Below are 10853 nucleotides of genomic sequence, written 5' to 3' on the forward strand. Positions count from 1 at the left end.
TAGGAGTTAGAACCCAATCTCATGATTGCCGAATTAAGTAAGCATTCCATGAATAGTCGTTCAAATAAATTCTATTTGTTTCCCAATATGATTTCTGTTTGATATATTCATGTTTAGAAGTCATGTTCCCTTAAAAAATAATAACATAAATAAAAGCATGTATTTATGGAACTTCTTATGTGTCAAATATTAAAACTAGATCTTCATATTACATTATACATTCATTAATGATATACATTGCTTTATTTTATATTCTCAATAACTTGTTCAGGTAGAGTTTCTTTTTATTTATTTTTTTAAGATTTTATTTATTTATGATAGACATAGAGAAAGAGAGGCAGAGTCACAGGCAGAGGGAGAAGCAGGCTCCATGCCAGGAGCCCGATGTGGGACTCGATCCCGGGACTCCAGGATCGTGCCCTGGGCCAAAGGCAGGCACTAAACCACTGAGCCACCCAGGGATCTCCAGGTAGAGTTTTTTTATTATCCCATTTTATACATGAAGAGACTGAAGTAAAGTGTAGCAAAGATAAATTGGTAGGTCAAATGGCAATGATTTATTTCAATAGATTCCTACAATTTGCCATTTGAACAAGCCCAGCTCCTTTAAACTTAAAAATGCCCAAAATTGATCTGTTGATTTTGGATCATGTGAGAACAGTGAGAAGGTCTTCACCAGTGAGAAGGAGCTTGAAAAGTCAGTCTGATTGCTGGAAAGAGAAACTAATGAAAATAGTGTTAAAATAGTAAAATCTTCCATATTTTTTTTTTTTAGCATTCAGTGTGTTTTGTGTATGAAGAGAAATACTTGCTACTACTTGTGTTTTGTTTACTGCTCTATTTTATTAAATTCAAATAGCTAATCATAACTTTTTAAAATATTTTATTTATTCATGAGAAACACACAGAGAGAGGCAGAGATATAGGCAGAGGGGGAAGCTCCAGGGAGCCCCTGCAGGGAGCTCCCCTGCAGGGAGCCTGACGCAGGACTCCATTCCAGGATTCCAGGATTATTATTTTTTTATGATAAATTTATTTTTTATTGGTGTTCAATTTACCAACATACAGAATAACACCCAGTGCTCATCCCGTCAAGTGCCCCCCTCAGTGCCCGACACCCATTCACCCCCACCGCCCACCCTCCTCCCCTTCCACCACCCTTAGTTCATTAGGAGTCTTTATGTTATGTCTCCCTTTCTGATATTTCCCACACATTTCTTCTCCCTTCCCTTATATTCCCTTTCACTATTATTTATATTCCCCAAATGAATGAGAACATACACTGATTGCCCTTCTCCGATTGACTTACTTCACTCAGCATAATACCCTCCAGTTCCATCCACGTTGAAGCAAATGGTGGGTATTTGCCGTTTCTAATGGCTGAGGAATATTCCATTGTATACATAAACCACATCTTCTTTATCCATTCATCTTTCGATGGACACCGAGGCTCCTTCCACAGTTTGGTATTGTGGACATTGCTGCTATAAACATCGGGGTGCAGGTGTCTCGGCGTTTCATTGCATCTGAATCTTTGGGGTAAATCCCCACAGTGCAATTGCTGGGTCGTAGGGCAGGTCTATTTTTAACTCTTTGAGGAACCTCCACACAGTTTTCCAGAGTGGCTGCACCAGTTCACATTCCCATCAGCAGTGTAAGAGGGCTCCCTTTTCTCCGCATCCTCTCCAACATTTGTGGTTTCCTGCCTTGTTAATTTTCCCCATTCTCACTGGTGTGAGGTGGTATCTCATTGTGGTTTTGATTTGTATTTCCCTGATGGCAAGTGATGCAGAGCATTTTCTCTTGTGCATGTTGGCCGTGTCTATGTCTTCCTCTGTGAGATTTCTGTTCATGTCTTTTGCCCATTTCATGACTGGATTGTTTGTTTCTTTGCTGTTGACTTTAATAAGTTCTTTATAGATCTTGGAAACTAGCCCTTTATCTGATACGTCATTTGTAAATATCTTCTCCCGTTCTGTAGGTTGTCTTGTAGTTTTGTTGACTGTATCCTTTGCTGTGCAAAAGCTTCTTATCTTGATGAAGTCCCAATAGTTCATTTTTGCTTTTGTTTCTTTTGCCTTCGTGGATGTATCTTGCAAGAAGTTACTGTGGCCAAGTTCAAAAAGGGTGTTGCCTGTGTTCTCCTCTAGGATTTTGATGGAATCTTGTCTCACATTTAGATCTTTCATCCATTTTGAGTTTATCTTTGTGTATGGTGAAAGAGAGTGGTCTAGTTTCATTCTTCTGCATGTGGATGTACAATTTCCCAGCACCATTTATTGAAGAGACTGTCTTTCTTCCAATGATAGTCTTTCCTCCTTTATCGAATATTAGTTGACCATAAAGTTGAGGGTCCACTTCTGGGTTCTCTATTCTCTTCCATTGATCTATGTGTCTGTTTTTGTGCCAGTACCACACTGTCTTGATGACCACAGCTTTGTAGTACAACCTGAAATCTGGCATTGTGATGGCCCCAGCTATGCTTTTCTTTTTTAAAATTCCCCTGGCTATTCAGGGTCTTTTCTGATTCCACACAAATCTTAAAATAATTTGTTCTAACTCTCTGAAGAAAGTCCATGGTATTTTGATAAGGATTGCATTAAACAGGTAAATTGCCCTGGGTAACATTGACATTTTCATAATATTAATTCTGCCAATCCATGAGCATGGAATACTTTTCCAACTCTTTGTGTCTTCCTCAATTTTTTCAGAAGTGTTCTATAGTTTTTAGAGTATAGATCCTTTACCTCTTTGGTTAGGTTTATTCCTAGGTATCTTATTGTCAACAAGATACTAGCCAATAGGATCCAACAGCACATTAAGAAAATTATTCACCATGACCAAGTAGGATTTATCTCCGGGACACAGGGCTGGTTCAACACTCGTAAAACAATCAGTGTGCTTCATCATATCAGCAAGAGAAAAACCAAGAAACATATGATCCTCTCATTAGATGCAGAGAAAGCATTTGACAAAATACAGCATCCATTCCTGATCAAAACTCTTCAGAGTGTAGGGATAGAGGGAACATTCCTCAACATCTTAAAAGCCACCTACAAAAAGCCCACAGCAAATATCATTCTCAATGGGGAAGCACTGGCAGCCTTTCCCCTAAGATCAGGAACAAGACACGGATGTCCACTCTCACCACTGCTATTCAACATAGTACTGGAAGTCCTAACCTCAGGAATCAGAGAACAAAAAGACATTAACGGCATTCAAATTGGCAAAGAAGAAGTCGAACTCTTCCTCTTCGCCGATGGCATGATACTCTACATAGAAAACCCAAAAGCCAAAAAAAAAAAAAAAAAAAAGAAAACCCAAAAGCCTCCACCCCAAGATTGCTAGAACTCATACAGCAATTTGGTAGCGTGGCAGGATACAAAATCAATGCCCAGAAATCAATGGCATTTCTATACACTAACAATGAGACTGAAGAAAGAGAAATTAAGGAGTCAATCCCATTTACATTTGCACCCAAAAGCGTAAGATACCTAGGATTCCAGGTTTATAACCTGACCCAGCAGGTGCTCAACCACTGATTCACCCAGGTGCCCCATAAGCCTATCTTTTAAAATTGATTTTTATTGATAATCTGAATATTCCTTATCAATTGAAGAATTAAATTTCCTAAAAGTTTTAAACTGTAAATGCAAATTTAACATGACTTTTTTGTATTCACTTCAGTCCACTTGAATAGCATTTGAAACCTACACAAATGCAATGATTACAGATATATTCATGGTCTTACATTTAAGCCTATTCTAAAATATGAATACCAAGGTTTATTTCTTCTTTATTTCTACCCTTACATTTTTCCTTTTTTAAGGTGTTACACTTCTCTTGATATATTACTACAATATCAGTAATTTTATTATTTTTACATTTTCTTAGGATCTAAATAATCTCACCCAATTGAGAGGAAAAGAGAAATATCATCTTGGAAAAGCTGAGGTAACAGAGTATGGGTTATCAATAATTGGTTCTTTGGGGCCTTGTAGGACATAGTTCAATCTTAACCATGAGACATTGGCTAAAATCCTTTTAATAATAATGTTTTGTTTGTTATTTCATGTCATTTCTGGTTATCTGTCATGGAGTGTTAATTTTTTGGTTAACTTGTCTTTTTTTTAAATTTTTATTTATGATAGTCACAGAGAGAGAGAGAGAGAGAGAGAGAGAGAGAGAGAGGCAGAGACACAGCCAGAGGGAGAAACAGGCTCCATGCACCGGGAGCCCGATGTGGGATTCGATCCCGAGTCTCCAGGATCGCGCCCTGGGCCAAAGGCAGGCGCCAAACCGCTGCGCCACCCAGGGATCCCGGTTAACTTGTCTTTAACAAGAATAAACATTTCTTAATTTTTGCGTGTTGGTAGTACCTATTATCCCGTATTTTTGCTATACTTACTAGTTTGTTAGTACTATTAAAGTTTATTGTTTATTTGTATTTTATTATAATTAGTAGGACTTTCTAAATAATTCATTTCCTAGAAGATTAGACATTGAGTCTTCCTAGGTAGTTCTCTTTTTTCACTATAATTTTAGCCATCCTGCAAAACCTTGTTGGACCTATTTCTGCCTGATTATTATTATGTTTGACCATTGGTGCTACTCTGTTTTACTAGATATACATGGATGATGGTCTATGTGTGAATTAGGAAAAACGTTGGCCTCTTTAAGAAAATGTGAGTTGTGGCCACAAGGCAACTGGATGGCTACTGTTTATGAATTAGAAAGAAGCACTTCCTATGGATTAATATATCCCCAGCATCAGTTTGTATGGTTTGGAAACAGCTCAGACAGCTTACAACTATATGCAGTACCCATTGGTGTGGTACCTCTTTTCTGGAAACACATACGGTTTACTCATTGTTTCTCATGCATTCTTTCCTGCTTACCCTCCAATAGAAATAAATACATTACCTATACTTTATAAACATTGACTTAAAATGAAAAAAGCCCATAAAAATAAATTTATAAAAATAAAGAATTAAAATTAAAATTAAAAAAAAGAAAATTTAAAAAAAGAAAAAAATGCCCATGAACATTTGAGAGTTTCCTATATAAAAACAGGAAAATTTCAATATCCTATGGCATTTGCTCTTTTTTGGTTGTAATTACATTTTAAAAGAATTTGAGATACTATTGTGTACTCATGGCCCTTTACAGATTAAATCAGTTTCAATTAATCATAATATAAGTGTCAAAAAGTCACAGTTTGGTAGCAAGAGCCCCTGAAAGTTGACTTTCCATCCTGTTAATACTGGCACTGACATTCTTGAAAGCTTTTTTGTTTGTAACAAAAGGATTTATTTATTAGATGTATCTGATTTTTTTTTCCTTTCCCAAAACATGTATCAACTACTCTCCTTATGAGTTCTTTTAGTAGAGACCAAAGTCTGGGCACAGAAATGCTTTTGGAAATTGATGGCATGCAAAAGTGTTACTTCTGTTACTGCTGCTGTTGGGCCAATATTGTGTATGTCTGTGTGTAAAGGAGAGAACAAACATAAGCATACACACACGGGAAAATAGATTTCTTTTTTTAAGATTTTATTTATTTATTCATGAGATACACAGAGAAAGGCAGAGACATAGGCAGAGGGAGAAGCAGGCTCCCTGCAGCGAGGCAGATGCTCAACCACCAAGCCACCCAGGCGCCACTGGAAAATACATTTCTAAGGTTATTATGTCTCTCCACTTTTTCCAACTGATTATGTTGTTGTACCTGTCTTGCTTATTAATTGATTTCATCAATCACTAACACTTTTACCTTTTAACACTTGGAATGGATGGGAGCCTGAAAGTCAGTATACTCACCCACAAATATGAGTTTAAATATTTTTCCTAAGCAAATGCAAAAGTCTCCAGGCTCCTTTTTTAAAGCACACTTAAGAAACAAGTTACCAAGCATTTGGTTGCCACGCGATAGCCTGTTCCCCATGTCTCTACTCTTAGGTTACATGTTTTTAAATCTTAGGTCAAGCAACTCCTATGGGGAACACTTCTAATTTCTATTATTTGGGTTAGGTTTTCCTTCTCTATTCTGTCCTAGTATAGTGTCTAGCACCCATTATACTGTACTATAATTTTTTTCTTTACTTGTCTGTCTTCCTCTGTTAAGCTATGATATTCTCATGAGTTGTGTCTTACTGATCTGCCAGACCTATTACATATGCTTGAAACACAGTAGATGACCAATACCTATAATAGTAAACGCTTTAATGAGGCACAAAGAAATAACATACACAATGATAGCCTGGTTTTACTAGCCAGTCTCTAAATATTGGATTGTGTTCCCTGGTGAAAATAAAAGAAATTTTGTAACACCAGAGCTCCCATTTATGGGATAAGGGACTACTGAGAACCAAAATGATACCAGACTCTGGAATCGTCATAATAAGCTGATTATTTCAGGCTAGTCCTCTGCTTTACTCAGGTCAGTGCTCCACTGGGAAAGGGCATCCATTAATACTCTCCCTATGAAAAGGTAGAAACAACATTTTTATTAGAAAAGGTTTCTTGAGTCTTAAAAGATGAGTAGAATTTAGTCAAACCAAGGCAAATGAGAGTAGGTCATCCAGGTAGAAGTGCCAATCTGAGCAAGAAAACAGACAAATGATGGGAGCAGAGTGTGAAAATCCCAGAAATTCAGTGTTTCTAGGATGTGAAGTATGGAGCAAGGAAGCTGAAGTGATAAATTAGTTTGGAAAGGTAAAAGGAAGTAGTATTCTGGAGGGCCTTTTATGCTGCATTAAGTCATATTCTATTTTGTAGTAGAGAAACAGAAGAGGGACGCCTGGGTGGCTCAGCAGTTGAGCCTCTGCCTTCAGCTAAGGGCATGATCCAGGAGACCCGGGATCGAGTCCCACATCAGGCTCCCTGCCTGGAGTCTGCTTCTCCCTCTGCCTGTGTCTCTGCCTTTCTCTCTCTGTGTGTGTCTCTCATGAATAAAAAAAAGAAACAGAAGATATCAGAATAGTGAATAAAAACGTGCTCTGGAGACAAGCTGCCTAGATTTGAACTCAGTTCTGCTTTCTACTCACTGTGTGACCTAGGGTTTTTGTTCCTTACATTTCCTTTGTAAAGGGAGAATAATTAGAGTACCTATTTCATAGGGTTGTTTTGAGTATTAGTGAGTTATATTATATATAGTGCTTAGAACATTCAATAAGTATTAAGTTGATGGTGTTGTTTTCTAAAATATTTTATTTATTTATTCATGAGAGACACAGAAAGAGAGAGAGAGAGGCAGAGACATAAGCAGAGGGAGAAGCAGACTCCTCGCAGGGAGCCCAATGTGGGACTTGATCCTAGGACTCTGGGATCATGCCCTAAGCCAAAGGCAGATGCTCAACCACTGAGCCATCCAGGTGTCCCAGTTTATTGTGTTTTTATTAAACTTTACATATATACATACATGTGTATGTATATATGCACATATATATTAGACATATATATATTTACTATATATATATATATATATATATTAAAACATCACTCTGGCAAAATGGAAGATTCTTTTGAATAGAATAGGACAAGAGAGTGGGAAAACAATAGGGGAATTAGTATGTCCCTCCAGTAGCTTTTGTTGACATTTGTTGGATATTTTTGAGGTATATTCTTGTGTTATGGTTTTAACAAAATCACATACTTTATAAATGGATTTTGTGCAGACTCAAGTGATATCTTTCTATTTTCCATTTTCCTAAGAACGGCTTTGGGATTAACTTACTGGAGAGCCAAACTCTGGAGTTTCCAGAACTTGCACATCATAGCTTTTTTGGTCCTACTGTCTTCACAGTATAATTCAAACCTCAGTTCCTGAGAAGGTGACCTGGAGAGAGTGAGGCCAGCTGTTTTCAGAGTAGGGTTGAAAATAACAGCACGATTGAGTTCTAGCATGGAACTGAGACTAATGGTGATTATCTTCTAATGGTTAACCACTTTACTCTAAAATATGGGTTACATATATTGCTGCCTCATTTGTAAGGTATGTTGAATGTGATCAAGAAGCAGTAGGTATAATGAAAGGATTAGAAAACTTGGACTGTGGATCTAGCTATATTACTTAGATATGTAGTCTTAAATATCCTGTAGATCTCAGTTTCCTTGTCTGTAACATGGGGTTAATGATACCCTCTATATTATCTTGCAGGGCTGTCATGAGAATCAATTGAGATCATCTATGTGAAAGCTCTTGGCAAAAGGCACTTAAAAGTGGAATGATTTTTTAAATCATTTAAGAACAACTCAGAAATATAATATGATCTGTACACCTGTTTGTTCCCTAATTAAATGAACCTAGAAAGAGTTGAAAGATATGCCCATCAACTTGTTATGCAAATCACCTTAGTTGGCACATAATTCAAAACATGTAGATCCTTGTGCAGGGACTCCCTGCTTCCAACAGAAGTTCGGGAATTCTACTTTGAACTTTTTTTTCTACTAAAAAGCTTGTTTTAGTTACTTTTCTGCTTTGAGTTCTGTTGTAGAACACTGAGACTTCTCCAAGTTCGACCACCAATCAATGAGGTATCCATACGCCTTTTTCTAGTACTTCTAACAGGCCTCCTGATAAGGTCCCCAGATGAGATATAAGGCATCAAAAACAGTGCCCCAACAACGGCTTTGAAAAGTACCTCAGATTTCTGTCCCTTTAGAAATCTCTCTCTACCTACCTCTCTACTAAAGATGGACATAAAACTAAAAAATCCTGATTTCTGGTACAGTCTCCATGGCCAGGTCCCAGGGCTGCTGGACTGGGACATGGGGAATGAATTGTTCTTGCCCTGCACCACAGACCAATGCCACTTAACTGAGCAGAACCTTGCCCAATATAGACTCCGAGTAATGGAGCCCCCAAAGGTGCCTCAAGAGAGGAGAACCAGTCCAGACAAAGATGGTCCTGACTCTGAACCTAACCTGTGGATGTGGGTAAATCCCAACATCATGTGCCCCCTTGGCAGCCAGGAGACCCTAAATCCCAGTAAAGAAAAGGATCTGACAAGCATGCTTCCTTACCCTCAGCCACTCCCAAAGAATGAGTCTAACTGCTCAAAGGCCACAGTGATGGAATCCCTGACAGCTTCCTCCAGCAAGAAATCTTCCCCACAGAAGCGGTTCATCTATCCTCCCAGTGACTGGGAGCTCACAAAAGAAGAAACCGAGGAACAAGAGAACAAATGCTCTGTGTCCCTCCAATCCCCTAACAAAAGGGGGTGCTTCCAGAATCAGAAGCTATGGCAAGGCAACAGCCAGGAGAGGAAGTCCTGGCCCCGGCCTCCGCTCAATTACAGTCACCTAATTGCCCTGGCATTAAGAAACAGCCCACCCTGTGGCCTTAATGTGCAAGAGATCTACAATTTCACCCGGCAGCATTTCCCCTTTTTTTGGACAGCTCCAAATGGCTGGAAAAACACCATCCGCCACAATCTCTGTTTCCTGGGCAGCTTTGAGAAGGCACCAGTCAATCTTCAGAATGGGACCCATGTAAAACCACGGTCTGGCCTCTGGAGGCTTACTGAAGAGGGACACCGCCGCTTTCAGGAGGAGACTCGTGCCTTAGCCTCTGCTCGGAGGGAGAGCATCCAACAGTGCATGAGCCAACCAGATGTGATGACTTCCCTCTTTGGCCTTTGAAGTACCATTTCTCCCTTTTTGGAACATTGCCCTCCTTACTGAGCCCACCTTTTCCCGGATTGGCCTTCATTAATCCTCAGCCTGCCCTGCCTGGTAGGTGACAAGACTACATTTAGCTACAGCTACAAGAATAGTATTAAATAAACTGAGAGGTTGATACAGAGGAGGTAGAGCTTAAATCCAGGTAGAGAATCGTGGAAAGTTGCATGAGAACAGTGGTAGTTGTTATGCATTTTAAGCAGAGGCAAGAAAACTTAGTAATAATAGCATGGAAGTTAAGGAGAGAGGACATATTTTACAAGAAAATGAATTCTGTTTACTGGAGTGTATATTCACATATGAAAGCAAATGGTGGAGTACAAAACATAAAATGCAAGACTGAACCAGGCCTTGAAGAGCCTCAAATGCCATGTGAAGGTATATATGCATAAAGAACTAGGCATGATGCTTGAAGCCTGGAGGTTCAAGTATCTCCCTTCTACCATTCATCAGATATATCTCTTTTTTTAATGACCAATGTTACCCCTTAGGGCTTCACTTTTCTTTTTCTGATCCTGGACTTCTCAGCCTTGTTCAGTTGCCAACCAATTCCAGTATTGACAAATAATTCCAAGCAGTTACTTGTAGTTTGTATATTGAAAGCCCTTGAATTTAGTTTGTATCAACCCCAAGCTTTCTGATGACAAATCTTTGCTTTCCATGCTCTCATTTATCAAAACTTTATTGAAGAAATGCCAATGTGCATAAGGTCAATCTTAGGTGCTAATGATAAAAAGACAGTAGTTTAGTTGGAGACAGACATATAACTGCATATTTGTAATAACAAATGTAATGAAACAGATATGTAATGTTGCCATGGAAAAGGGGAGACATTTTTCCTGGGAAAGGCATTGAAAAGGAAATACCTTTTGAGTTAGTTTTGAAGAATAAATAGGGATTTGATAGGCATGTAACTGAAGAAAGGAGATTACAGAGGTAACTGTATAAACAAAGTAATTGCAGTGGTTGGAGGAGTGGTAGGAGTTTCAGTGCAGTTTAGCTATATTAGGGCCACGAGTGGCAAGAAATGTAGGCAAAAGGCTTTTCTAATACTACTTAGGTGTTTGGATCTTATCCTGTGGTCTATTGTGAACCAAAAGGTATCAGTGGTGTTTTACTAAAAAATAAAAACAAGCAACAATGAACATTTAAGCATTTGGTTTTCTAATTTC

At 38.6% G+C, this 10853-nt stretch overlaps 1 protein-coding gene across 1 annotated transcript; it reads left to right on the plus strand.

Annotated features, from left to right (window-relative positions):
- Positions 1-8694: 8694 nt before the first annotated feature.
- Positions 8695-9642, plus strand: FOXR2 (forkhead box R2). Its single transcript, XM_041740661.1, has one exon. The coding sequence runs from the start codon at positions 8695-8697 to the stop codon at positions 9640-9642; it is 948 nt and encodes a 315-aa protein (XP_041596595.1).
- The last annotated feature ends 1211 nt before the right edge of the window (positions 9643-10853 follow it).

Source organism: Vulpes lagopus, chromosome X (assembly GCF_018345385.1).
Source record: "Vulpes lagopus strain Blue_001 chromosome X, ASM1834538v1, whole genome shotgun sequence".
Lineage (NCBI taxonomy): Eukaryota > Metazoa > Chordata > Mammalia > Carnivora > Canidae > Vulpes > Vulpes lagopus.